This window comes from Myotis daubentonii, chromosome 16 (genome assembly GCF_963259705.1).
Source record: "Myotis daubentonii chromosome 16, mMyoDau2.1, whole genome shotgun sequence".
In the NCBI taxonomy this organism is placed as follows: Eukaryota; Metazoa; Chordata; class Mammalia; order Chiroptera; family Vespertilionidae; genus Myotis; species Myotis daubentonii.
The window spans coordinates 3,924,530-3,951,247 of NC_081855.1; the positions used below are offsets into that span (position 1 = coordinate 3,924,530).

Sequence of the window (26,718 nt, forward strand, 5' to 3'; positions counted from 1 at the left end):
GAGCCTCAAACCTGAAACTCCCTGCAGGGGGCAGGTACCTTAATCCCAAAGTCCTGTGGCCCAGCATGAGCTGAGAAAAGCACACCGAGCGTCCTGGCTCAGCAAGTGTCAGGGCTAAGAGCCCTGCACCCGGGGAGGCACACAGGCTGCAGGTCCAGAGAACCATTATCATCTACCCCCATGTGACCTTGGGCAGGTCACTTTTCTCCCTTTATTAAAAAAATACATTTTTATTGATTTCAGAGAGGAAGAGAGAGGGAGAGATAGATGGAAACATCAATGATGAGATAGAATCATTGATCAGCTGCCTCTTGCACACCCCCACTGGGGATTGCGCCCACAACCCAGGCATGTGCCCTGACTGGGAGCTGAACCCTGACCTCCTGGTTCATAGGTCGACGCTCAACCACTGAGCCACACAGGCCAGGCAGGTCACTTTTCTCTTGACCTGCGTCCTCCCTTAGGAAATGAGGACAGGCCGGGTCTGCCTAACACTCCTCCCCCTGCCTGTTTGGCTTTTCTTTGACTGATGCCCAACACACTGTTCACCCTCTGTTGACTGAGGGCTCAAGATCCACGGCCACCTCCCCTTCCTGGGCCCTAAAGAGCGCCCTTAGAGCCAACTTCATTTTGCATACCACCCAGGGTGAGGGGCTCAACCTTTCCCCCGGCTCAGGCTCCCCAGTGGTCTCCCAGTCAGTCCCCAGGTCCTGCTTGTTTTCCCCCCTCATTTCTTTCCAACCCAGACCCCACTCCAGGAATTCTCCGGCCTGCCAGACCCCTGGGGCGGGGGGAACCAAGAAGAGGATGCCTGCCATTTGGGCACCAGAGGAGCGTTGTGGCCTCAGCTGGGATTTGGGCCAGCTCCTGGAAGGCTGGGTCCTCTTCCCTCAACCAGGCTCTCCTGGTTTTCCTCCCACTTCCTTGCTGCCCCTACTCTGTCTCCCTTTTCCCCTCCTTCCCTCCACAGGTCAAGTCACTTCTCCACCTTTAGCTTCCGTTTACTGTCTGTGAAGTGGGATTTTCCTCACATCTACCTCCAGGATTGTTGCAAGCATTCAAAGGGAGAATGCACAGATAGAGCATTTATCTGAGGACACCCTCAGTGCACGCCAGCCTGTCTCAGGGCCACCCCTATTCACCTCCCTGCCCCACCCCCCCACTCCCATCAGCCATCACCTCTTGTGGACTCACTTCCTAAATAGTGTGGATTGTTATTTTTTAATTAAATATTTCAGACACCCTGAGAAATACTTAAAATAAGTCATAGAAGTACCCACATTAACATTTGTCATATTTGCTTTAGATCTGAAAAAATTGGTTTTTTTTCAAATTGTGTCAAGTACCTACTATGTGCCAGGCACTATTCTAGGCACTGGAGCACAGCAATAAACAGCATTAAAAACAGCCCTGGCCCTAGCTGGTTTGGCTCAGTGGATAGAGCTTCATGTACCTTGGTTGCAGGCTTGATCCCTAGCCTGGGGCCGTGTGTGGGAGGCAACCAATCGATGTCTCTCTCATCCATGTTTCTCCTCTCTTCGATCTACACCCCCTCCCTTCTCTAAAAATCAGTGGAAAAATATCCTCGGGTGAGGATTAACTAAAAAAAATATATTAAAAAAAACAAAAAACTCTAGCCCTGGCCTGGCCAGGTAGCTCAGTTGGTTAGAGCATCATCCTGATAATGCCAAGGTTGTGGGTTCGATTCCAGGTCAGGGCACATGCCTAGGTTGCAGGCTTGATCCCCGGTGTGGGGTGGGCAGGAGGCAGCCAATCAATGATTCTCTCATCGATGTTTCTATCACTCTCCCTCTCTGAAATCAATAAAAATATGTTTTTAAAAAAAGAATCAACCAATGAAGTAAATAAGTAGAACAACAAATCGGTGTTTCGCTCTCAAACCAATAAATAAAATGAAATTGGATAAAATTAAATTAAATTAAAAAAACACCTCGCCTTCAGGGAGGGCCTTCCCAAGCTGGGAAGTCAAGCCACGCAGTGCACACGTAAAGACGTCAAGTAGGCGGTGCTGAGGAGAGGTCGTCAGAATCGGGCAGGGAGGCACCCAGCGGGGAAACCGCTGTCAGGAGGCTCCCTGGAGGAGTGTCATGTAAGTAAGACCAAAAGGAAGAGAGGGGCTTGGCTAAATGAGCCCAGGCTTTCCAGGCAAGGAAAAGATCCGTGCAAAGGTCCCACGGCAGAAGCTAGTCTGCTAATTGGAAGAACGCCAGCATGTCCTGAAGCGAGTCCTAAAATAGCTGACTCACTAGATACAGACCCTGCCAGGCCCTGTGCTCAACTCCTGTTTTGAATCATCTCATTTAGTCCTCGTAACATTACAGATGAGGAAACAGGCTCAAGGTGGCTCAAGCCCGACCTGACATCACCCAGCTGGCAAGGGGATATCTTAGGATTTGAAGCCAGGTCTCACCTCAGCGCTGGGGTAGGGTCCTGGGGTGGCCTAGGAGAAGGAGGGGGCAGGGAGAGGCCACCTCACCTAGAAAATGCCGAGAAGGTAGCAGCTCCTCCCTGGCCAGAGGCTGCCCTGAGTGTGAAGGAGGGAGCAGCCTCTCTCCCAGCGCTGACTCGGCAGCCTGCTCCTCCATCCCCAGGAGAGGGGTGGGGGCCCTTAAGGTCACTGAAGACCCTATCTCCTGCTTTCAGCAAGGAACAGTCCTGGCCTGGCAACCTGGCCCTGTCGCCTGGGCCCCCATGGTAACCAGAGGTCGGGCTGCCCCTCAAGGGGGAGGGAAAGACAGTTACTAGTCCCCCAGGTCCTCCAGCCTGGGAGATGGTCCCTTCCCCAGCGCCCTTCCTAAACCCTGCCTGGCTTTGGGGACGGGGGCAAGTTGGGCCTGGGAAAGGCCTGTTTTAAAATCCAGAATCTGGGATCCCACTCCACGGGCATTCACATTTGGTGGGCCTAGAATCTATTGTGAACAAGTGTGGGGAGCTCTGACACTGTGAGAACCCTTACTTGCCAGGAGACCCTCCTCTTGTCTACCTATCCCCCAGCCTCTCTACCTGTTTCAGCTCAGCGTGAATCGTGCCCCTCCCTCCAGGACACCTGCCCTGGGTCACATGCTTCTGCGTGGCCCCCCCACAGCACAGTGAACTCCTGGTGGTCGTGGCCTCCACTCAGCTCTGTCCCATCCCCTAGATTGTGAGCAGAGTGGGGATGCTTACTACCTGATGACTAAGCATCATTTCAAAGAACAGAGACTGAGGAAGGGCAGGGACTGGCCTGGGGTGATGGAGGAGGAGAGCTCCAATAGCAATTAGTAAGAATTTAATAACAGCTACCACTCACACGGCTCTTCCTGTCTGCCTGGCACAATCCAAGGGCTTCATAAGTACTAATTCATCTCATCTTCACAACAACCCTTTGAGGTAGGTACTAGTATTATACACATTTCTACAGACGAGGAAACTGAGGCACAGAGAGCTTAATTTGCTCCAGGCTGCACAGCTTCTAAATGGTGAAGTTGGGATAGGAATTAACAAATTTCTAACTCTTCTCTGTGTGAGACCCTCATTTTGTGAAAGAAGCAATTGGGACTCAGGTCTTGTCAGTAGATGCTAGGGCAGGGACCAGAACGCAGGCCTGAGTTGCCTGTGCTGAGTGTGGGATAGGCAGTGGCCCAAGGGATCGACCCCTCTCATTCCAGCCAACTCTGCCCATAACTCAAGTCAAAGCCCCTCTGCTCTTTACCCATCTGTCTTAGCTTCCTCGTCTGTAAACGGGGATCATTTTGTTGCCTCCCTCAGAACTGTTGAGAGCATTAAATCGGTGGTTTTGTGTAGTGCCTGCCACACACCAGGCACTCAAGCTGTTGTTCTTAGCATTTTTCCTCTTCTCACCATCCTGCTCCCTCACCTGCCCCTCTTCCAGATCCAGCCCCAACCCCAGGGAAGTGCTAGGCAGGACTGGCATGGGTGTAGAGGGACAGCCAGGCCCCTGTTGCTTGGCAGCTGCCTCTGAGGGTCAGAAGTCAGGCCTGCCTCCCTTGACATAGCTGGTGGGGATGGGGCCTGGTTCACCCCCACCCCCCCACCTAAGTTTCTGGGACCTGGGACCTGCCCAGCCCTTAGCCAAGGGCAGCCTATCTTCAGCCTGGCTGAGGCCATTGTCCAGATGAGAAAAGGAGGCCTGGGAGGTAGGTGGGGACAATTCCATTGTCCCCCAGAAATCGGAGGTGAGCACAGTTGTATGTATATAGTTCCCAGCACAGGGAAGGCCCTTCCCCTATCTTGGAAAAGCCCAAATCTAATCTCAGGACCTTCCCAGTTGTCCCCCACTGGGGAAGACCCTCCGCTTTGCTGGCTCTCCATCCCTCTTTGGCTGATGGAACTCCTAAGAACCCCTAAGCTGCCACATGGTTAGTGCCTGTTGTGTCGGGTCCTGAAGGATGTGTAGGAGTTCCCCGGGGGCTGGGGACTAAGGGCCTTCCTGATTAGTTCATTCCATCTTGACCACACACCAAGAGCAAAAAGCATGTCGGTGGGAGGTGGAGAATAGTCAAAATGGTGTCCCGAAAAACTGGTAAACATTGGATCAATGCATAGATGGGGCAACGGGCTGGGGGGCCAGGGCGTTGCACCAGTAGAACCCTCCTGGCTTTCGGGGTAGGGCTGCCTCATTACCTGAATATGCATGTCGCTCGCTCGTAGGAGGAGGGGAAAGGCGTCTTCCAGGTTCGGGAGCACGCGCCAGCCCCTCTAAAGTTCGCCCAGCCGTCCACACTGGATCCTGGGCTCTCGGACTACAAGTCCCGGCAGGCCCCGCGCCGCGGCGCGAGCTCGGCGGGCGTCGCTTCGCGAGCCGGGGAAGCGTCGGAGCCCGGTCTCCTCCCGTCGTCTGGCCGTCAGGGGCGGGGCGGACGGCGCGCGGGCAAGCCCATTGGTCGAGCCGTGCTTCACTCGCGCCCTGGGCCCATCCCCGCGAAGGCTCCGCCCCGCACGCCCGAGCCAGGCGGCCTGGCGCACCTCCTGGCGCCCCGCCCGCGCCTCAGGACCCGCGGGGCGGTGCGGCGCATCCTGCGGGCGGCTGCGGCGGCGGCGGGCGCGGCGGCGGCGGAGGGACGCAAGATGATGAAGTTTCGGTTCCGGCGGCAGGGCGCGGACCCGCAGCGCGAGAAGCTCAAGCAGGAGCTCTTCGCCTTCCACAAGGTGCGGCGCTGGGGCCCGGGCTGGGCGGGAGGGTGCGGGCCGGGGCCGGGGGCCCGGGCGCCGCAGCCACGTCGGGCCGCGGGGAGGGAGCGCGGCGGGCCGGGCGCTCTCGGAGGCCGCCCTCGCCTCCGCCCCAGCTCCGACGTCTCCGGGGCTGCGGGTCTCCGCTGACTTCCCGGTCCGCCTCTCCCGGGCTGCGGGCCGCCCCGGCCCCCTCCCAGGTCTCGGCGTCGCTGCCCGCCCTCCGGCTTGACCGCCCCCCGAGCTCAGTCTCTGCCCGCGCGCCTGGGCCGGGGTGTCCCCGCCTCGGTCCCCGGGTGTCGTCTCTGCGGGTCTCCTCTCCGCTTCCCATCATCTCGCGCCTGTTTCTCTGCCTCTCCGAGCGGTGCCGTCCTCTTCCGCTGCCTCTCCATCCTGCGGGCTTCCCGAATTCTCACTTTGTCTCTCGCTCCATCTTTCTGTCCCACTTCGGAGGCTCCCCTCATCCCTGCCCGCCTTCGGGGCAGCCCAGGTGGGGCGGGGGGGCTAGGAGAGGAGGCAGATGGGGAGGGGAGGGTTGGGGAATCCCTCCATGTCCCTCCCCTCCCTCACCCAGGGCTCCAGGGGAGATGCCTGGCTGTGGACCCCCCTGCACTTCAGGTTGTGGGGCCTCAGTTTCCCTGGACGTGGAGCCACTCTTCTCCCTGCTGGGCCTCCTGTGCCACTGAGCCCTGCAGCCTAGCGGGGGGTGGAGGGCCGCCCCGTCCTCCCTGGGCAGGACAGGCCAGCCTTCGCCCCACCGCCCTCTGCCCGGGTGGCCGCCAGCCCCCGGAGTTCTAGCCCAGAGCCCTCTGCCGCACAGGCCTGAGGCTCCCGGGAGCTGAGCTGTTATGCCCGGCACCCAGGTGAGAAGATGGAGCCTCGCAGAGGGGTGCTGACTTGCCCAGAGTCACAGGTAGAACTGGGTCACTTCGTCCTCCTTATTGGTAGGGATTTGACTTTAGCTTTGAGGGCTGCTGTGGTCCGAGAAGAGACTCTTGTCCAGGAGGAAGCTCTGGGCCGGCTAGACCTGGAGTGGCCGAGGCACCAGGGCATTTCCCGGGGCAGGCAGGGCTTCTGAGGTGGTGGGGCTGCCAGGACCCTCAGACTCTCCAGGACCCTGCCAGAAGCCTGCAGGCCCAGAGGGAAGGCGCTCCCAGGTCCCCCTTCTGTGCCGAGCCCCTGCGAGGTGAGAATGACAGTGCCGGCCAGGCACTGAGCTCAGGTGTCACTTCCTCAGCCAGTGAGTTGGGTGTGAAGTGGGGCCATGCAGCAGATGGTGGGGGGCTAGGAGGCTGCCCCCCTGGCTGGTCCTGTTTGGCAAAAGGGGAGGGCTCCCCGCTAAGCAGAATGAGGACCCGTTCTGAGTGGGCAGCAATGGTAGGAGGGAGGTGGTCTTGGGCAAGGGGCTGGCTCCCCAGAGGGGGTGGTAAGTGGTCACTAGAGAATAGATGCCAAAAATACAATAAGAGCGATTAGACCCAGGTTCTCTAGTGGGATTGGGGGGACAGGCGCAGACATCCACTTTGGACTCAGTCTTGGGTCCACATCCCAGCCTGTCTACGTGTTGCCTGTGGGAGGTGTGCCCACTCTATGTCCCCTGACACGGAGCTCTGACTGTGTGAGTTCTAGGTGCTGAGGACAAAAGGGACAAATACCTCTTCATTCAGGGGGCTGATGCCGTAGTGGAGGAGATAGTGAAAAGCCAAAACAAAAGAGCAAAATATGCAGCAGTTTGGATGATGCCAGTACTATGGATTGAAAAAAGGTAGGGTGAGGGCCTGGAGCCTGTGAGCAGGGGTGGCTGCTGTAGCCAGGATGGCTTAGGGGCCCCGAGTGCTGGGGAGTGCTGGATAAGGCACATTCCAGGTGGAGGGATAGTAGCTGCAAAGGCCCTGAGGCAGGAGCCTGCCCGGTAAATTGGAGGAGATCAAAAGGCCACTGGGCCTGGAATTAAGTGAGGGGGAGAGAGTGGGAGGAGGAAGACAAGTCCAGATGTGAGGACTTACCTTCTCCAGGTAGCTGGGAGCCCTGGGGTGGGAGGGTTCCTGAGCAGAGGGGGGGACTGGCCAGTCAGGTCCCGCGTTGGCATAGCAGTGCTGGTGGGAAAGGGAAGTTGCCCCCCATCCTCAGCCAAATGGGCCCCTGTGTCTTCCAGTGGACTCCCTGTCCCCCAGTGCTCAAATGGGAAACTGAGGCTTGAAGAGTGCTGTGACTGGCCCAAGGCCAGCGTCCGGAGGGCTCAGTCCCTGCTTAGATGGGCTGAGGCGGGAGGGAGGCGGAGGCGGGAGGCCTGGGGACTAGGGTTTCTTTTATTTTCCTTTCTCTTCTCTTCTCTCTCTCTCTCTCTCTCTCTCTCTCTCTCTCTCTCTCTCTCTCTCTCTCTAACATCAATGTGGTAGAGAAACATCGATCAGTTGCCTCCCATACATACCCAAACTGGGTATCAAACCCTTAACTTCGTTGTGTGCCCTGACCAGGAAAGGAACCTGCAACATTTTGGTGTATGGGACAACGCTCCAACCAACTGAGCCACCTGTCCAGGCAATCACGGTTTCTTAAAAAATGAGTGTCTTGCTGAGGCAGTGATCAAGAGGTATCTGTGGCCCACAGGTGGTATCCCACATTGGTGCTGAGGACATGGGGTTGGGGTATAGACATTCCAGGCAGGGGCCCCAGCTAGGCCTCGGGGGATGAGTATGAGCTTTTTGGGTGGGTCGGCGATGAGGGAAAGCCCCAGTTGGGCTGGAGAAGCTGGGACCAGTGTCCGTTGGGACTGGCCCTGCCAGGAGCAGAGGACCAGGTGGAAGCCATTCCGTTAATACCAACAGTGCACAGGCCCTTCTCACACCATCCCTGCCACAGAGGGGGTGGGGACCTTGTTGCTCCGTTTCCAGCTGGGGAACCCAAGTCTGGGAGGTGGGTGACACCTTCAGGGTCTGCGCAGGTAGCTCCTCTGTCTCTGACTCTGCCTAGATGACCTTGGGGTTGGCCTCTGACCTCCACGTGGGGCCTGTGTTTGGGAAGTGCCATGGACTTCACGGGGGACCCGAGGCAGCATGGTGCCTCACCGAGCTTCAGTCCCTGCCCCTAGGAATAAGGGCAGAGCCAGTGGGGCAGGTGGCCCACTTCTGAGCCTTGTGCTTCCTGCCTGTTGTCAGTTCTGCACACAGTGGGTTGGACACAAGTGCCGAGGGACGGGGGCTTGGCACAGCCCCTCCGTACCCACTGGAGGCATGATTGCCCATTTCTCAGGGAGGCTGCAGACACAGAGACAGGGGCCCAGCTGGAGTCCTGGTGCACAGCAGCAGCAGAGCCTGAGGCTGCCTTGGGGTGGGCCCCTGGGTGGGCCTGGGCAGCTGTGCCTGTGCAAGTGTCCTCCCCTCCCCCCACAGACCGTGGAGCATGGCTTCCCCAACCAGCCCAGCGCCCTGGCCTTCGACCCTGAGCTTCGCATCATGGCCATTGGCACCAGATCTGGGGCCGTCAAGATGTATCCTTTGCGGGGCACAGCCTTCGGGGCTGAGGACCACCTGCTTGTAGCTACCTATGCGCTGGCTCTGTGGCAGGCCCCAGCCCGGGAGGCTGTGGAAGGTATCTGGACCTGGTGGAGGCTGGTGCAGCTTCTGCCCTCATCCCTCCTCATGGAGATAATGCGGGGGTGGGGGCACAGCTTGCAGTGACCACAGCTGTCCCTCACTGCATTTCAGCCAGCGACCCTCGGCGACCCTGCTATTCATTGTCCCAGCAACTGTAACAAGGGTGGCTGGGCCAGGGGGCTGGCCTATCTTGGTACCTGTCAAGGTTGGTGGGTGGGCCAGGGTCACATCAGTGGGTCTTTCCCTGGTGACCGGCTACACGTGTGTACCAATGTGAGACACGTGTCCAGCGAGGGGCTGGGGGGCAGTGCCAGGCTCGGCATGGTGAGCGCAGCTCGGCCCCCACCTGGATGCTGGTGGTTGCACAATGGGCTGTGTGTGCCGCACAAAGCGGGCATTTTCCCTGTCAGCCCGGGTGGGTGGGGGCAAGCAGACAGCTGGATGCCTTCTTGCCTGGTGTGGAGCATCGCACTTCCACTGCCTGAAGTGAAGCCCTCCCTCCCTCCGGGAAACGGGGGTGCCGACTGGCACCTGCTTGGTGTGAGGTGCCCACCTCCACCCCTCCCCATGTGACCCTCTGGGTCTCAGTGTCCTCATCAGGGACACTGGGCGGCACAGAATGAGTAAATGCCTGTAAAGGGGAGGGGAGGCGTGGGCGTCTGGACCTGCAGTTGGTGAGTCTGCCTACACTAGGGGGTGTGGCTGGGCCGGATGCTCCCCAGCACCATCCACATCCACTTCCTGCCTGCTGCTCCCAGCCCTCGAGGTGCTGTCCTGCCCCACGTGCTGTGCTCCGCAGGTGGTGTCGCCTGGTGCCCCGTGTCAGGCGTCCGTTAGCCTCTGGTGCTGGCCCTCTTGTGCCCTGGTCTGCCTTGGGCGCCGGTTTCTCATGCTCACAAAGAACCTGTTGGGCGTCTCGGAGAGCCTCAGGAGGCCAGAGCTCTCCCCAATCCTTCCTTCCGGCCCCAAACCGCCCCTGGGCTGGGAAACTGAGGCTTGAGAAGAAGGCCTTGCACACAGAGGCGCCCCCCCCCCCCCCCCCCGTCTCCTTGGTGACTGGTTCCTGCCCCCTCTTTTGTCCCCTCTTCTGTGTGCTTCCAGCTCCTGCAGGGAATCCTAGCTCCAGCTCCAAGCAACGGCTTGGCTCCTGCATTGTCCCCAGGCAATGCTGCTGACCTCTCCCCTGCCCTCCCTCCAGGGCCCCCGCGGCCCTGCCTGTTCACTGTCAGACCTGGAGTTGCTGAGACTCTGGTACTGACGCCAGGCACTGGAAGCAGGTCACCCAACCTCTTCAAGCCTCTGAGTGCTGGTTTGTGAATGGACAGGCCTTGGCTCTCCCCTCTCTTGGGTGGGGGCCGCTGCCTGCCTGCCCAGAGGGAGGTTGGTTTCCTTGCCTGTGGCTGGAATGGGGCCTGGAGCTGTGGGAAGAAGCAGCTTTCCTGCCCGAGCCTGGCCTGGCCTCGCTGCCTGTGGGGCCAGCTCTCGTGCACACGGACACATGAGGCTGATGTAGAGTGGGCTGCATGTGCTGAGCATGTTTTATTCTCACTTGCCCTGGGTCAGCCCTGTGAGGTGGGAGCCACTACCCATTTTATAGCTAAAGATGTGAAGGTTGTACCACAGCAGGACTTGCAGGAGCTGAGTGGAGCCTGCCTTCTGAGCTTGAGGATGACTTGGGGGTGCAGGACAGTGTTTCTTCAGGGAGGGGCCCACCTGGACTTTGGAGGGCTCCTGGATTGGCAGGCCTGGCTGGGAGCTATCAGAATGGCCCTGGAGGAGGAGGAGGCTGGGCATCTCTGCCTGTTTCTGCCCTTGACCTGTTGCCCTTAGCTATGGCGCACCTGGTGTGGAATTCACAGGCCTGCACCGGGAAATGGCCACAGTCACCCAGATGCACTTCCTGCCTGGCCAGGTGAGCCTCTGCCCCCGCTGGCTGGCTTGTGAACCCTGGGACCCCCTCCCAGTCCTACCGCCCAGTCTTGGTCTCTGCACACCCCCTAGGGCCGCCTCCTGACCCTGCTGGATGACAGCAGCCTGCATCTCTGGGAGATCGTCCACCATAATGGCTGTGCCCACCTGGAGGAAGCACTCAGCTTTCAACTGCCCAGTCGGCTGGGCTTTGACGGTGCCAGGTACTGGTGGGCTTGGCCGGGGGCCAGCCGCTGGGCATGGGGAGCCAGCCTTGCGAAGGCATGGTGGGGACGAGAAACTGCCGAGGGCTGGGTTTAGGGTGGCAGGGGATGTTGAGCTGAGCCTGGGTCCCAGAGGCAGCATTTGGACCCCTTGTCACTGAGCAGTGCTCCAGGGGCTTGGCGGGTGTTAGAAGAGAAGCTGCGGCTGAGCCTGAGGTGAGCAGGTGGGGTTTGTGCTGCTGCACCAGAGGTGCAGGATGGGAGGTGCACTGAGCCCCAGACTTGCGCACCCGATGGTGGCCTTGCACTCCCTGCAGTGGCGGAGTGGCAGGTGTGGGGCAGGTCCAAGCTGAGCTCCCATCAGCACAGATCCCCTGGTGTCTCTAGTTGGGGCTGGGATGACAGGCCATAGTGTGTACAGGTGAAAGGGTAAGCTTGGGGGAAGGGGGGTCCTGCCAGGCACCGCTGTGTGCGGTGTGCGGTGCTGACAGGGTGCTCCAGGGGGCAGCGGAGTAGCCTGGTTCCTGCCTTGCCCTCCTGGTGGGTCGGAGGGACTTGGGAGCCCATCTCCGAGACCAGAGGAACCTATATTTACTGTCCCCGCTGACATGCTGGCTTCCTGATGAATAATTGAGTGAGTTAATTATGATGCCACTGTTGCCTTCCCAGTTCACCAGCCCACGGGATAGTCAGGTCCCAGTGAGTGCAGAGGGGCCATGATGCTCTCACAGTAGCAGCTCATTCGCACCCTCTGCACTCCTCAGCAGCAGGAGCCCACACCCTCCCCCGCCTCCCTCTGTCTCCCATAGTGGCCCGCCCACCCTGGCCCACATCACAGTGATCCTGCTTGTGGCTGCTGGCAACATGGCAGCCCTGGGCACTGAAGGTGGCAGCGTCTTCTTCCTGGATGTTTCCACCTTGATGCTGATTGAGGGTCAGACCCTTGGCCCTGAGGAGGTTCTGCGAAGGTGAGAGGCAGGCGGGCTTCCCACACCCACTGCCTGGGCAGCTCTCCTGCTGGCTCACCTGGGCTTCCTCTGCAGTTTGCCAGATGACTACCGGTGCGGGAAGGCGCTGGGCCCCGTGGAGTCCCTGCAGGGACACCTGCGGGACCCCTCCAGGATCCTCATTGGCTACAGCCGGGGCCTGCTGGTCATCTGGAACCAGGCAGCACAGTGTGTGGACCGCGTCTTCCTGGGGAACCAGGTTGGTGTGGGAGACTGTGCCCATAGCCGGGGCCTCTGCCGTGGCTGCCTTGTTCATGCCCACCTGCTCTGCCCACAGCAGCTGGAGAGCCTGTGTTGGGAGCGCAGTGGCAGCACTCTGGTCAGCTCACACAGCGACGGCAGCTATGCCATCTGGTCTGCGGACACTGGCAGCTCTCCAGTAACGCAACCTACAGTGGCCACCATGCCCTACGGTGAGTGCTGGGCAGGCTGAGGGCAGCCCTGCCGCCTAAGCACAGGGCTTTGACGGGTGGTCGATCCCAAGCTCGGGCACTCGTGGCCGCCTCTGCTTTGTGGGGGCATCCAGGGGGACTTGTGGAAGGTGGCAGCGCCATGCCACATCTGCAAAGGCGAGACCCCCCTCCCACTGTGGGGTGTACGGTGAGGGGCAGTGGGCCTCCCCCCCTGGAGGCAGGAAGCAGCCAGGAAGCAGGAGCGATGTGGGCAGGATGGGAGAAGGGGTGAGAAATGCGACCTGAGGCTCTTCGGGTCCTGGCAAACAGATGAGCCTGACACTGTCCCATCCCTCCAGGCCCCTTTCCCTGCAAAGCCATCAATAAGATTCTGTGGCGGAACTGTGCATCTGGGTAGGTGGGGAGCTGGGTCCAGGTGTGGGTCGGGGGCTGCATCTGGCTGAGGTGGAGGCTGGGCTCGGGTCTCAGGGTTGTCCTGGGATGCTCTCTCTGGATTGGGCAGTGTGCGCTCCCGACCCAGGTGGCTCACAGGGCCCCCCACCCCTGTATAGGGGCCACTTCATCATCTTTAGCGGTGGCATGCCCCGTGCCAGCTACGGTGACCGCCACTGTGTGAGTGTGCTCCGGGCGGACACTCTGGTGACCCTGGACTTCACCTCCCGCGTCATTGACTTCTTCACGGTGCACAGCGTGCGGCCAGAGGATGGTGTGTTGCCCGCCCCCACCCGGCACCCGGCACCCGGCACCCGGCACTGCCTGTGGCCTGCTCCTCACCCTGCCCCTGTCCCACAGAGTTCGACGAGCCCCAGGCCCTGGCTGTGCTGCTCGAAGAAGAGCTGGTGGTGCTGGACCTGCAAATGCCTGGCTGGCCAGTGGTGCCTGCTCCGTACCTGGCCCCATTGCACTCGTCCGCCATCACCTGCTCGGCCCACGTGGCCAATGTCCCTGCCAAGCTGTGGGCCCGCATCGTGAGCGCTGGGGAACAGCAGAGCGCCCAGCCTGCCTCCAGTGCCTCGGTGTGTGCCTGCACCTTGCGGGCCCAGCCTTGGGGGGGGAGGGTGTTCCCTGTGAAAGTGCAGCCCAGATGCAAAGCTGGAGGTGGAATGTGCCAGGTGTACCTCGGGGACTTGGAAGCAGTTTGGGTCCTGGGTGTCAGCCCAGGGTAAAAGGGAGAAGAATTTGTCCTGACCTCACTGATACCTTCGCCCTCTCCCAGAGCTGGCCCATCACCGGGGGCCGGAACCTGGCCCAGGAACCATCTCAACGAGGGCTGCTGCTGACTGGGTAGGGCAGACCTAGCCCCTTGGCCAAGCACAGTTGTGACGTGTATGTGTGTGTATGTGGGAGCGTGGGGCCGGGCACAGCCCACGCAGGTGCAGGAGAGCCCAGCCTAGACTAGGCGGGTACTGACCTGCCCAGTGACTCAGGCCTGGCCCCTGGTGGGACCGGGTTCCCCCTTCAGGAGGGTGGGTTGGGATCGTAGCTTTCTCAGACCCTGGTTCAAGCCCCTCCCTGCCCTGTCTTTTGGCCTGGAACTGAACTCTACCCACCTAGCCTGCCCTGGGACTGGGAATCTGGGCCGGCCTGGGCCCGGCGGGCGCTGACGTGCCCAGTGACTCAGGGCCTGACTTCCTGCCCTGCCCCTGCTGCCTGCCTGTGCTGGGATCTGGGGGCCCTGGTTCTGCCTCCCGCTCCTGCTTGGAAACGGTTAACCATGGCTTTCAGGGCTGCTGGGCTTCCCGTCCAGCCCCACACGCCTGCTCACGCCAGGGCTTTCCGCCTGAGGCAGCACCCCAGATTGGCCTGCCCCCCTTCCTCTCCTGCTTTCTGCTGGCCTCCCAGTCTTCCTGCTGCTGAGCCCTCTGCTCTGTGACCTGCTAACTCCGATCCCTTTTGCTGAGTGACCCAGTGAGGACAGAACCCCTGAGTCCTCTGCTCCCTGGATTTCCCCTCTTCCACTTCCTGCTCGTCACACTGGTGATTGTTTCTACACCTCTCACCCTGTTTGAAGGGCCCAGGTGCGTGTGTCCTGGCATATAGTCGGCACTCAGTATGTCTTTGCCTAATCAGTAGGTGCTTCCTATTTGCTGTATACAGTAGGCGTTTGGGCAGCGTTTGGCTTGTGCAGTAGGTGCTCAATGATGGCCCCAGGATGAGTGGATGGAGGAATGGGCGGGGGCCCGGCATGGGCCTGATGGCTTCCTCCCTGCAGCCACGAGGACGGCACTGTGCGGTTCTGGGATGCCTCTGGCGTGGCGCTGCGGCCGCTCTACAAGCTGAGCACAGCTGGCCTCTTCCAGACCGACTGTGAGCACGCCGACAGCCTGGCCCAGGCCCCCGAGGACGACTGGCCGCCCTTCCGCAAGGTGGGCCCCTCCCCCAACCCCAGGAGCCTGGTCCTGGCTCTGCCCTGTGTCATCACTCCAACCCACTCCCCAGGTGGGCTGCTTTGATCCCTACAGTGATGACCCCCGACTTGGGGTGCAGAAGGTGGCACTCTGCAAGTATACAGCGCAGATGGTGGTGGCCGGCACTGCAGGCCAGGTGAGCCTGAGAGGTCCTCAGGGCTGGGGGTCTGGAGGGATTGTTGGAAGAGGTGTGCCTGAACTGGAGGGTCTGGCCCAGAGGTGGGAATGGGGCCCCAGGTGGGGTGAGGCCAGCCAGGGAGGTGGGCCTGTTGTTGGGGCCTTAAGTCCAAGCTCTGGCTGTAGGGCACGTGGAGGCTTAGGGCCAGGGCTGGAGCACGGATGTTAGATGAACCCTGGGAGGGCAGGGACCAGCAGTCTGTTCAGTGCTATTCTTCCAGCGCTCAGAGCATCCCAAAGGTGCTCTGTGTGCCTTAGGCGTGGTGGTGGTGGGGTACTTGGCTCTGGCGGGGCAGGGTCACCACTGTGCTCCTCGGTGCAGGCCCTGTGTGCAGTAGGCATTTTGCAAGTGCTTATTCAGTGGGTCAATGAGACGATCCCGGGACTTCCCTGACAGTGACTTTGCAGGCTCCGGTGGGGCATGGTGGCCCATCCTCTATGCTGACCCCTCCCCTGCCCTGCCTGCGGGCTCAGGTGCTGGTGCTGGAGCTCAGTGACATGCCCGCAGAGCAGGCGGTCAGCATGGCCAGTGTGGACCTCCTCCAGGACCGAGAGGGCTTCACGTGGAAGGGCCACGAGCGGCTGAGCCCGCGCACGGGGCCCCTGCCCTGGCCCGCCGGCTTCCAGCCCCGGGTGCTGGTTCAGTGCCTGCCGCCGGCCGCCGTCACCGCTGTCACGCTGCACACGGAGTGGAGCCTCGTAGCCTTTGGCACCAGTCACGGCTTCGGCCTCTTCGACTACCAGCGCAAGAGCCCAGTGCTGGCCAGGTGCGGGGTGTGGGCCCACAGCCTGGGGAGGGTCTGCCTGTCCCCCTGGCCCCAGCTCCATGGGACCTCTGGTGTCTCCCACTCCCAGCTAGGCCTCAGTTTGCTATAAGGCAGTGGTTCTCAACCTTCCTAACGCCGCGACCCTTTCATACCGTTCCTCATGTTGTGGTGACCCCCAACCATAAAATTATTTTCGTGGCTACTTCATAACTGTCATTTTGCTGCTGTTATGAATCATAATGTAAATATCTGATATGCAGGATGTCTTTTCATTGTTACAAATTGAACATAATTAAAGCATAGTGATTCATCACAAAAACAATATGCAATTATATATGTGTTTTCCGATGGTCTTAGGCGACCCCTGTGAAAGGGTCGTTCGACCGCCAAACGGGTCGCGACCCACAGGTTGAGAACCGCTGCTGTCAGGCTTGTGGTGAAGGTGGCGCTAGCGCTTTTGGCAGCTTCAACCTTATGTGAAGTGCTGCTGGTGGAGTGCTGAGCCACCAGATGCTGGGTCGGCAGGGCAGCAGGTGGGGTTTGGGCTTCCTGACCAGGGACCATTAATGCCCGGCCCCCGGGCCAACAGGAGCACAGAGGCTGCTCCAGGAGGCTGCTCTGTAGCCCAACGGGCGCCTGTCTGCCCCCAGGTGCACGCTTCACCCCAATGACTCCCTGGCGATGGAGGGGCCGCTCTCCCGGGTGAAGTCGCTCAAGAAGTCTCTGCGCCAGTCTTTCCGGCGCATCCGTAAAAGCCGAGTCTCGGGCAAGAAACGGGTTGTTAATACCAACAGCAAGGTGAGCTGGGGCCAGGCTGCCAGGGAGCACCCCCCGAGGCTGCAGTGTAGACCTGGAGCCAGGCCTGGCCCTGGCCGGGGCCCTGTCTCTGCTCCCCTATTGCCCACCCTCAGTAGCCCTCAGCCCTGGGTGATCAGGGGAGCTGGGGAGGGTGATGGGAACTGGGTGCTGGGCTCTGAGGGAGAGGACAGTGTCCTGGAGCCCCACGCTCTCCCAGCTGCAGGAGGCCAACGCACAGCTGGCAGAGCAGGCCTGCCCCCACGACGTGGAGATGACCCCCGTGCAGCGCCGCATCGAGCCCCGCTCAGCCGATGACTCCCTCTCGGGCGTGGTGCGCTGCCTCTACTTTGCCGACACGTTTCTCCGAGATGGTGAGGCCAGGAGAGGGACAGGGTTTAGAGAAGCACAGCAGGCCTCCGTTGGCCCGCCATCCAGGAAATGGGCAGTGGGGCAGGGGTGGGACAGCCTCTGCCAGGGGGTGCACCGGCAGCAAGGTGCCAGGCATCCACACAGTTCCCCTGGAGTTCCTGCTGGCACGGGGTTAGTGAGGGAGCTACAGGACCTCAGACCTGAGAGCTCGGGATTTGGGGGTAGAGTGTGAGGTGGGTGAGTGAGGGGAGGGATCCGCAAGGAGCTGTGCCGTCTGCCTTGCTTAGGAGCTGGCTTTGACCCCAAGTGGTTGGAGCCCTGAGCGCGCCCTGCAGAGAAATGCGGTCATCAGGTTTATTGAGTAATTCATCAGTTGATTTCTCACTCACATAACTGGGACTTGAACCCTACACAAAGCCAGAGAGTAGTCACCCTGTGCCCCACCGGGCGCTGCTGCCACTGCACTATGTCGCTTACCTTTTTGCTGGAGTGTTTTAACTGAAACCCAGCGCGAGTACTTGAGTTCGTGTCTGACAGCTGTGACCTACAGTTGGGCCTGCATCGCACCCCATGGAGCTGATACTGATCCCAGAGTCTCTCTCCATTCATCTTAAAAGGGCCTTGTATGGTTGGTGCTGGGTCACCCCCAGCCTGCACGGGGCATTTAGTGGTGTGTCTTTTAGTCTCTGGGTGAGCAAGGCCCCTTCTGGTGTTGCTTATTTGCTGAGGGTCCTTTATCCGTGGATTTTCCCCACCGTTTGGACGTGGCAGCCCTGTGGGTCTCTACCAGTCACTGTAAAAAGGCCCCTGCGGCTCAGTGCCTGGCTGGCTGGGGGTTGGGGTGTCAGCTGTGTGCGTGGTTCACTACCTTGTTGCTGGGGCTCGGCTCCCCTGATGCTTGTTGCTGAGGTCACCGTACCTCCAGGGCGCGAAGCCAGGACTGCTCGGGCCCACCTTGGCTCCTGGGTTTTTAGCTCAGATTCTCCACTAACGGGTCTTCCCCAGAGATTCAGCTCACACAGGGCAAGGGGCGAGATGGTCCCCTCTCGTTTCAGCCCAGGCCTGGGACTTCGTGTCTGACTGCTGCATGGACACACTGAAGGGGTGGGGGTGAATCGGGTGCGGTTGGGACCCTGATGCTCTTTTGGGGTGAGGACCCTGTTCTGAGTGTGTTGCCAGGGCTGGTGAGGGGATGGGCTGGGAGAGAGCTGAGGCTTTGTGATGGGGTGGCACTGCTGAGGGGGCGGAGGGTGCAGTACGTGCGTTTGGGAGGTCAGGGTCCAGTTTGTGTGCTGTTGACATCTCCGTGGAGATGCCTCTTTAGGAGAGTTGTGTCCGAGGCTCGGATTGTGGTCAGCAGTTTAAAGAGGGTGCCCAAGGCCACAAGGCTGACTGAGGGGTCCCAGTGTCAGGAGAGGAGGGGAGGGTTCTGTTGTGTATGGGCTGATCCCTGCCTCACAGCCTGTTGCCCCACAGCGGCCCACCACGGACCCACCATGTGGGCAGGCACCAACTCAGGCTCTGTGTTTGCCTACGCACTGGAGGTGCCAGTGGCAGTGGCAGGCAGCGAGAAGCGGCCCGAGCGAGCGGTGGAGGCTGTGCTGGGCAAGGAGGTGCAGCTAATGCATCGTGCGCCTGTGGTGGCCATTGCCGTGTTGGATGGGCGTGGCCGCCCGCTGCCTGAGCCCTTCGAGGCCTCTCAGGACCTGGCCCAGGCCCCGGACATGCAGGGTGGCCATGCAGTGCTCATCGCGTCTGAGGAGCAGTTCAAGGTGAGCTGCTGCAGATACCTCCAGGCTCCTGCCTCCTAGATACCACTGGACCCCCTAGAACTCCTGCCTGGCCTATTGCCTACCTGCTGAGCCCCCGCAGGACCCCACACAGCTAGCAGAGGTGCTCCTGCAGAGCCCCGAGGACTTCCTCAACTTGTATGCCTGCAGGACCCTCCTACCTCACTGGGTCCCCCACCAGAACCCCTTGACCCACTCCTCTGGGCTCTGGCAGGAGGTCATGGTTTGGGGACATACCAACCATCTAACCCTTACAACCCAGCGTGACTGGTTTTGCCAGGCTCTGTGGGAAGGGCCCTGGGAGGCTCTAGGAACAGTGTGGAGCCGGGTCAGGTCTGAGGGCAGTTCCAGGGGGGTGGGTGTTCAGGCAGGGGTGCTAGTGGCCAGGGGCATGGGCCTGTGTGGCAGGCTGGGCTCTGCGTAGGGCTCGGGGCGTGGACTGGACCAGGCTGTGCTCACTGGCCATCTGCCCGCTGACAGGTGTTCACACTACCCAAGGTGAGCGCCAAGACCAAGTTCAAGCTGACAGCCCATGAGGGCTGTCGTGTGCGCAAGGTGGCACTGGCCACATTCGCCAGCGTGGCCTGCGAGGACTATGCCGAGACCTGCCTGGCCTGCCTCACCAACCTGGGTGACGTGCACGTCTTCTCGGTGCCGGGCCTGAGGCCCCAGGTGCATTACTCCTGCATCCGGAAGGAGGACATCAGCGGCATCGCCTCCTGTGTCTTCACGCGCCACGGCCAGGGTGAGGCGAAGGCTCTCTGGGGCAAGGGGCCCAAGCGGGTCCAGGAGTGTTCCCGAGAGCGCCAGCAGAAGGGGTACCCAGTGTGGGCACAGCGCCGGCCAGGATGTGGGAGGGCTAGTCAGTCCGTGCGGGCAGAGACCAGCTGTGGGGCTGAGGGTGGGACCATCTCCTGACTTCACTCTTGGCTCCTTCTTTCCCACCCACCAGGTTTTTACCTGATTTCCCCATCGGAGTTTGAACGCTTCTCCCTAAGTGCCCGGAACATCACAGAGCCGCTCTGTTCTCTGGACATCAGCTGGTCCCATGGTGCTGCCCATGCCAGGTACCTGGAGGGGGTAGCCCCTGGCCCGGGAGGCCTTTGATCAAGGCTGCTGTCGTCCCCACCCCCAGATTCTGCATGGAGCAAGGGTGTCTCTCTAGTCCCAGGCCTCAGGAATGGGGACGACAGGGGTTTGGACCTTTGAGCCTTGAGGTGCCTCCCTGTGACCCCATCATGGCCCTGTCTCTGCAGCTACAGACTCCAAGAGTCGCCCAAGTTGAGCCAGGCTAACGGGACTCCTGGCATCCTCCTGGCCCCACAGAGCCGTGATGGAAGCCCTAATCCTGTCCACAGCAAAAGAGCTGGTGAGGGGCTGGGCATGAAACGGGTGGCAGGACCCCAGCCAGGCAGACATAGGGAGGCTTCTGCGGGAGGCACAGCTGGAATCCTGGGGAGGGTGCGCCAGGCTAGAGCGGGGCAGGGGGTTTAACACGTCGTACTACGGCTGCAGCAGGTCCCAGGGGTCCTAACAGAGGCCCGACGTTTCCTCCCTGCAGACACCCCAGAGCGACCTGAGGCCATGCTCTCGCCCATGTCCATTGACTCGGCCATCAGTGCTGACACCACTCTGGACACAACGGGGGACATCACGGTGGAGGATGTGAAGGATTTCCTGGGGTGAGGTGGGCGGGCAGGATCCAGAGGAGGGCTGCCTTGGCTCCCAGCCTACCTCCCCGCCTCAGTCAAACTGGTGTCCCAGCCAGGCATGCAGGAGCGAGGAGGGGGCCTCACCCCAAGTCCTGATCACCGCCCCTTTCCCCAGCTCTTCGGAGGAGGCTGCGAAGAATCTGAGGAACCTGGTGGAAGACGAGGCTCGAGCCTGTGCCATCCTGATTAAATGAGGTGCTGCAAGTGTGGGCCACTCTGGCTGTCCTGGGTTCTTGGCCTCAACCCCAGGGGTCCCGCCTGGCTTTCCATCTGAGAGCCCAGCAGGCCCGTGAGGCCAGTGCTCCGGAGCCTGCTGCTCTCCAGGCTGTCCCTCAGGGCTTCGGGGCCGCACAGACGTGATCTTCACTGTTTCGTATAAAGCAACAGCGCCAGCCTGTCAGCCCCTGAGTGTCCTCGGTTGTGTTGGGAACAAGAGGTGGTCGGCAGCTTTGGGCTCAGGTTTGGCCAGCCCCTTTCAGCAGCTGAGATCACCCAGGCACAAGGCGGGGCCCCGTGGGGTGAGCCTGAACGGGGCCTGGCCTGAGACTGGCCACCACTCCAGCCTCAGTGTGGCCCTGTCCACATTTGGAGCCCATAAGTCTTCCCATCCTATTTGCTACCTAGAGCTCCCCCCACACCCACACCCACACCCACAATCAGGTACAGACCCAGCTCTGTTTCTTGCTGGGGACACGCCTGGCCACAGTGGGCTGAAGTGCGCAACGCTGAGGCCTGGCCAGCCTCTCCAAGCAGTTCCTGCTGGGCCCTTTGCCTGCCTGGAGGAGCCCGAGAGGTGGCAGCCAAGGAGCCAGGCTGTCTGCCCCTTTGGCCTCCCTGGACCTCTGCTGACCCTTCTCCTCCTCTCCAGGAAGGCCAGGACTACCTGCCACCACTGCCTTGCTTGGAGCTGGGATCCAGGACCTGTGTCCCCTCCCAGCCCTTCGCAGACGACGCCTGCTCACCTGTGGGCCCCAGCGGCACCTGCCCACCCTGGCCCCGGGGTGTGGGCCTGGAACTCGGGTGGACTCGGACTGGCCTCTCCTACAGGCAGTACCTGGAAGCCAGCTGCCACAAGGAAGGACACACACCGTCCTTTCCCCCTCCTTTTGCAAAGAATATTTTTCTAATGCCTGGACTGGACAGTGCTGGGCTGGACACTCCTTTCTAAAACTATTTTGGTACTTGTTCCTGGGCTAGCATGTCCCCCTCTTCCCACCCTGTATGTTTGTGTGAGTGAGACAGACACTGGGTGCTCCCTTGGCACCCAGGATGGGGGCCCAGTCAGGTATGTGTATGTGGGGGTCAGAATGGTTTCCCTGTAGATTGTACCTTGGGGGTTTTTCTGTAATTTTAACATTAGCACTGTTTTAATATGAAAAATGCTGATTTTTAATATTGAAAATAAAAGCATTTAATATCTCTTAAAGGGCAACCATGTCTCCTTTATCCCTAGCAGGGAAGGGGGTGTCACACATGAGCTCACACCGAGGGGTCTCATTTCCCATCAGGGCTGCCCCCTTGGTGCCACTTGGGCTGTGCTGCCGGGGGGCTGTGGCACTGGGCATGACATAGCAGGGCTGCCCCCTGACACAGCCCCTGGCTAAGTGGTGGGTGAAGAGGCCCTTGCTCTCCTCACCCTGAGCTTGGGGCTTCCACAGGGGCACTGCAGGGGGTGGCAGTTGCTCTAGGCCAGGGCCTTCCGGAAGGTGCTCCAGGCATGGAAGCAGCGAGTAAAGGCATGCTGCTCGTTGCCCTTGCGGACCAGGCGCAGGCGGCGGGGATGCTCGTGCTCTTTGGCGCGCATGTGCTGGATGTACACCTGGGGAGCGGACATGCATGAGTCTTGGGCAGGCCTTCCAGACCATTCCGGCCAGCTGCAGCCCTCCCTCCACCCAGCTCACCTGGCAGGCCTTCAGACTCAGCTTGATCTCCACCTGGCTTGTCTGGGTCCCCACCCACATATAGACCTGTGGGCATGACGGGAGGTGGTCAGAGGGGGCCTGGGCTCAGGATTCCCACTGACAAATGGGTGGGCTCCTTGAACGGGCAGGGTCAGCAGGGGCCTCACCTCTTGGCCATTGTCTAACAACATGATGTCATCATCTGCCAGGTCATCTTGGCAAAAGTCAGAACATTTCTCAGTCACTGCGAAGTAACCCTTCTCATTGGAGCACCTGGGGGTCAAGGGTCAGGCAGAGCGTCAGGGTCATGAGCAGCAGTCCCAGGCCGCAGGAGGCAGCGGGGGAGGGCCTGGCCCAGCCTCACCGGAAGAGCCGGGTGTGCTTCATGTACTCGGCGTCGTCGTCATAAGGCTTCTGTGTGCCTAGGCCCACCCAGAAGAAGTTCTCGGGCTCCTCGCCTTCGCTGATGACCTGTGGGTAAGAGGCTGGCTCAGCATGGGGTCCCTGTCCGCCCTCACTGGCCTATCTGGCCACTGCCTGCCCTGGTCACCTGCTTGCTGTAGGAGGCCTCAAACATGGTGTTCAGTATATCCTCCGCCAACTTGGCCTCATCCGGGTCGGACGCCCGGCCCACCCACGCGTACACGATGCCCTGGTTGTCCTCACTCTCAAAGGGAACCTGGGGAGTGTGCAGAGGGTTCAGGTCAGGCCCACCCTGCAGCCCCCACACCCTGCAGCCCCCACCCGGACCCACAGTCCTGGTCGCTCCCACAGCCGCACCTTGAGAATGAAGCAGAACTCGGAGTTGAGGAGGCTGGAGTCGGTGTTTATCTGGATGCACCTGGGCACGGGGGGAGGGAGGTCAGCAAGGAGTCGGTGGCTCACTGAGCCCACCTGCCCATCTGTGCCCCTCCCCAGCCAGGCACCGGGTACAGAGGGCGCTGCCGTTGGTTCGAATCTGGTAGAGGCTGGGCTGCAGGGCACCCTGAGCTGCCTTCCTCCGGCCGCGGTGGATGATGAACTTCCTCTTGAAATGGGACAGGAACTTGGGGTTCTCCTGCTGCTGCGTCATGCGTACCACCTGGGTGTATGCAAGTGTCGGGGGCAGCTCCGTGGGACCCCCCTACCCTTCATGGGCCAAGCCCTCTCTGGGTCTGAGTCCCACTCCCACAGACGCCCCCCCCCCACGGGCTATGGGGGTACGGCATTGCGCCGTAGGGGCACGGCAGGCGCACCTCGAGCTTGCCAGGGAAAAGGCTTTCGAACTTCTTCTGCAGGCTGAAGGTGAAGGTGAGCCAGCCCATGTTGGAGGCTTCGCGGCCCTGCCAGAAGTACACGATGCACTGGAAGTCCTCCTCGGGCTGCCTGTCCGCCTCCGCCACTGCCTCCTCGCCTTCTTTGCCCTCCGCCCCCGCCTTCTCCTCTTTCTCTTCCTTCTCCTCCTCCTCGTACTCCACAGGGACCCAGTACCTGCAGGGTCAGAGGGCAGTGAGCAGGGCCCAGCGCAGGGCAGGGCTGGGCCAGGGAGGCACTCGGGGACAGCACCTGCAGAGGAAGACGTAGCAATCCTGTGTGTAGAAGTGGCCGAACTCCTCCTCAGGCAGCCGAGCGAACTTCTTACCCTCCAGCACGAAGCCCTCCATGCCGTCCAGGTCCTCGTTCCACTCCTCCATCAGCTGCTCGGCCTGCATGTGACACCCCCACCCCTGCTGGTGGGCCTCTGGAGCTGGCCCTCCTCACGGGCAGGGACCTGCACAGAGCCTCCTCCCAGGACCCAGGGCAGGCTGCATCCCATTCAGCTTGGGCCAAGTCCACCCCGCCCCATCACCCAGGCCCCGCCCCCGTCCTATTACCCTAGGCCCCTCCCCATCACCCACGCCCTGCCCCACATCCTATTACCCTAGGCCCCGCCCCAGCCCATCACGTAGGCCCCCGACCCCACCTCTGCTAGCGCCATGGGTGGCTGCCTTGGCAGGAAGAGTGCAGTGAGGTCAGCCTTCATCTCATCTTTCTTCTCAGCATCACGCTTCACCTTCCCGGCAAGTCCCTGGCCCTGTAACACGGCCTCTGCATTGCGTGTGTAATCCACCGTCAACACGTCATCCCAATTCTTAAACTTGGCTTTGAACACCTGCCAAGGGGAGAAAACACAAGTGAGGGTCAGCAGTTAAGGCTGGGGTGGAAGTAGATGGGGTGAGGCTCGGTTGGCGGACATGGGGGTGTGAAGGTGGGGTCTAGAAACCAGAAGTGGGAGGGGCAGGTCACGCAGGATGGAGCCCAAGAAAAGGGGGCCTAGGAAGCGGGAGTGAGAGGGGCATGGGGGGGGGCGGGGCCTGGCAGCAGCACAGAAGCGGTGGGGGTGGCTCAGCTCTGCAGGGCAGTAGCTGATTCAGAGGGTCCTGGGGAGGAGCCCCGGGGTGTGGCCTGCACTGCTACCTGTGCCTCAGTGCCCTCCAGGCTGCGGCTGACCGTGGCGTAACGTGGTCGGTGCAGCATTCCGCACAGCTCCTGGCCAAGCTTGAGGGCAGCGGCACGCACAAGGCGTGGGGACTTGCGGCCGAGCCAGATGAACACGTCGGACCAACAGTCCAGGATGTACACGCAGCGTGTGTCCAGCAGGCTCTGCAGCTGCGGGGCCAGAGGCTGGGGTCAACCAGTGCTGGGCTAAAGGGGGAGGTCCTGCCTCCTCGCCCTCCTGCCTGTGCGTCTCACCAGCCGCATGCCCGGCATCAGTTCCACCTTGGGCGGCTTCTTATGCTCCACTGACAGCTTGTAGTTGATCTGGGGCAGCTCCAGGTAGCCCAGGCCCAGGCCCACCTAGCAGGAGGAAAGGCCAGCGCTGTAGGGGCAGGGTCTGGGGACACAAGCCCCACCACAAGTCCTGATTCGGAGCACTCAGGTCCGCTGCCTGCTCCTCTCTGGGCCTCAGTTTCTTCCCAAGGTCATTGTAAGGGTATCCTATCAGTGGAAGGACTTGTAAATGGTACTTTTCCTGCCTACTCTCTCCAGAACTTACTGTTTTTTCTAATTTTCTAACTTGTCCTTTTTCTGCTCACAACACCCCAGAATTAAGGCCAGGTTCTCAGGCCCAGCACCCAGGCACTCTCAGCCTCCCTCTCTGCAGCTCCTTCCAGCAAACACAGCCCAACACTATGCTAATGGCCTGACTCAGAGCCAGCCTCCAGACCTTTGCTCAGGGCGATTCTGTCCAGAAGGTGGCACCCTCGACACCAAAGTCCAGATGAAGACCAGTCACCACGGAGTCCGTGGCCCATCCCCCAACCTGACCCCTGGTGGAGTCCGGCCCGCCCTGCAGCCCCGCTCACCTTATACAGCTTGGGCTGCGGTGGCCAGAAGTCATCAGGCACGTGCTGTTTGATCTCAGAGGGCTCACCCCCTAGTGCCTCCCAGAACTCTGGGGGCTCCTGGCCCTGCACCAGCAGCGTGATCTCTGCCTTCCCTTTCCGCTCGTTCTTGTTAATTTTTTCTGCAAAAAGCCTGAGGACAGGTGCAAAGCCCTTAGTAAGGCCCAAACCCCTTCTTAGGTGACAATTCTGCTTTGCACAAAAGCCCTCCCCATGTCTGAGCAGGGTGCATCTCATACCTGGTTTTGGTAGTGCTACTCAGCGTGGCCTGGGCCCCCCGCCACACATAGAGGTCCAGCCCCCGGTCCAGCAGGAAAACAAACCTGGACAGGAGGGGGGGAGGGGCTGTGACAGCTATAGGCAATGACTGTTCCCAGGCCCAAATCCCCCATCATGGGGCTAAGAGTCTAAAAGAGTTGCTGGAAGGCTTCTTCTTCTAGAGCCCACATCTGTCCCCTACTGGGGAAAGGGGAGGTTCAGTCAGGCACCCCCACCTCATATCGTTGGTACTCACCTGGGGTCCAGGGACGCTCCCTTGAGTGGCACAGGCTCCAACTTGATGTTCTTTTTCCCATACACGCGGTACATCCTGGAGGCCGGAGCAAACGTGGCTTGGAGGGGACACCACGGGACCAGTTTACCCTAACACCCTCCCCCCAGTCCTTCCAAGCTGAGTCCAGGTCAATGCTGCCCACCCACACACCTCCTCACCTGGTGACGTAGTGCGTGTCCTCGACAGTGTAGAAGCCACTGGCTGTTCCACCCTCAATGTAGGCAATGTCGTTATCAAACACCTGTGTGTGAGGGGGCAGGCCTTTATCATGAGCTAACACCACCTCCCACCAATCCCACCTGTATACAGGTGTGCCGGGTGCTACAAATCTGTGATGACGTTAAAGAGGAGGAATAAGATCTGTGTCTATCAACATAGACACATACTGGAGTGGTAAGATGTACAAATGGAGGGATGTGTTCACTCCTGTGCAGTTCAGGTGCGCACAGCATGCTGAGGTATGTGTACTGGGTACAGAAGGTTTACAGGAGAGCACACTTGGGCGAATCTGGGTAAAATCGAGTGTGGCCTCATCTACAT

General features: G+C 60.5%; 2 protein-coding genes and 1 long non-coding RNA gene across 10 annotated transcripts in view; 1 reads left to right on the plus strand and 2 right to left on the minus strand.

Annotated features, from left to right (window-relative positions):
- The window catches only part of LOC132217925 (uncharacterized), a 10,374-nt gene extending 5,396 nt beyond the window's left edge, over nt 1-4,978 (minus strand). Inside the window, exon 1 of the long non-coding RNA XR_009449043.1 lies at nt 4,645-4,978. This is a non-coding gene — a long non-coding RNA (uncharacterized LOC132217925). The remainder of the gene's footprint in view (nt 1-4,644) is intronic.
- LLGL1 (LLGL scribble cell polarity complex component 1) lies at nt 4,969-21,785 on the plus strand. 6 transcript variants are annotated; one of them, XR_009449039.1, is made up of 23 exons: nt 4,969-5,169; nt 8,583-8,680; nt 10,617-10,698; nt 10,788-10,918; nt 11,728-11,886; nt 11,962-12,124; nt 12,203-12,338; nt 12,677-12,731; nt 12,890-13,044; nt 13,131-13,354; nt 13,555-13,622; nt 14,551-14,704; nt 14,778-14,882; nt 15,398-15,690; nt 16,341-16,488; nt 16,706-16,859; nt 18,334-18,629; nt 19,128-19,392; nt 19,600-19,714; nt 19,910-20,016; nt 20,209-20,334; nt 20,475-20,554; nt 21,228-21,785. XR_009449039.1 is itself a non-coding variant. In XM_059668372.1 (23 exons), the coding sequence occupies exons 1-22, from the start codon at nt 5,089-5,091 to the stop codon at nt 20,551-20,553; spliced, it is 3,189 nt and encodes a 1,062-aa protein (XP_059524355.1). In that variant the 5' UTR covers nt 4,969-5,088; the 3' UTR covers nt 20,554; nt 21,228-21,785. The 6 variants fall into 6 exon arrangements, 4 of the variants coding, with proteins under 4 accessions (XP_059524355.1, XP_059524354.1, XP_059524353.1 ...); XM_059668372.1 differs by having other exon boundaries at nt 20,209-20,329; XR_009449038.1 differs by having other exon boundaries at nt 4,970-5,169; nt 19,904-20,016.
- FLII (FLII actin remodeling protein) overlaps nt 21,725-26,718 on the minus strand; it is a 13,468-nt gene continuing 8,474 nt past the window's right edge. For all 3 annotated transcript variants that reach the window (XM_059668369.1, XM_059668368.1, XM_059668367.1), the window contains exons 15-30: nt 26,337-26,419; nt 26,140-26,214; nt 25,865-25,948; nt 25,587-25,758; nt 24,973-25,077; nt 24,697-24,888; nt 24,203-24,391; nt 23,806-23,945; nt 23,496-23,730; nt 23,187-23,341; nt 23,041-23,101; nt 22,811-22,939; nt 22,625-22,731; nt 22,428-22,533; nt 22,261-22,326; nt 21,725-22,178 (exon numbers count right to left, since the gene is read on the minus strand). In XM_059668369.1, coding sequence (XP_059524352.1) covers nt 22,044-22,178; nt 22,261-22,326; nt 22,428-22,533; nt 22,625-22,731; nt 22,811-22,939; nt 23,041-23,101; nt 23,187-23,341; nt 23,496-23,730; nt 23,806-23,945; nt 24,203-24,391; nt 24,697-24,888; nt 24,973-25,077; nt 25,587-25,758; nt 25,865-25,948; nt 26,140-26,214; nt 26,337-26,419 — 2,034 coding nt within the window. In that variant the 3' untranslated portion in view covers nt 21,725-22,043. The remainder of the gene's footprint in view (nt 22,179-22,260; nt 22,327-22,427; nt 22,534-22,624; nt 22,732-22,810; nt 22,940-23,040; nt 23,102-23,186; nt 23,342-23,495; nt 23,731-23,805; nt 23,946-24,202; nt 24,392-24,696; nt 24,889-24,972; nt 25,078-25,586; nt 25,759-25,864; nt 25,949-26,139; nt 26,215-26,336; nt 26,420-26,718) is intronic.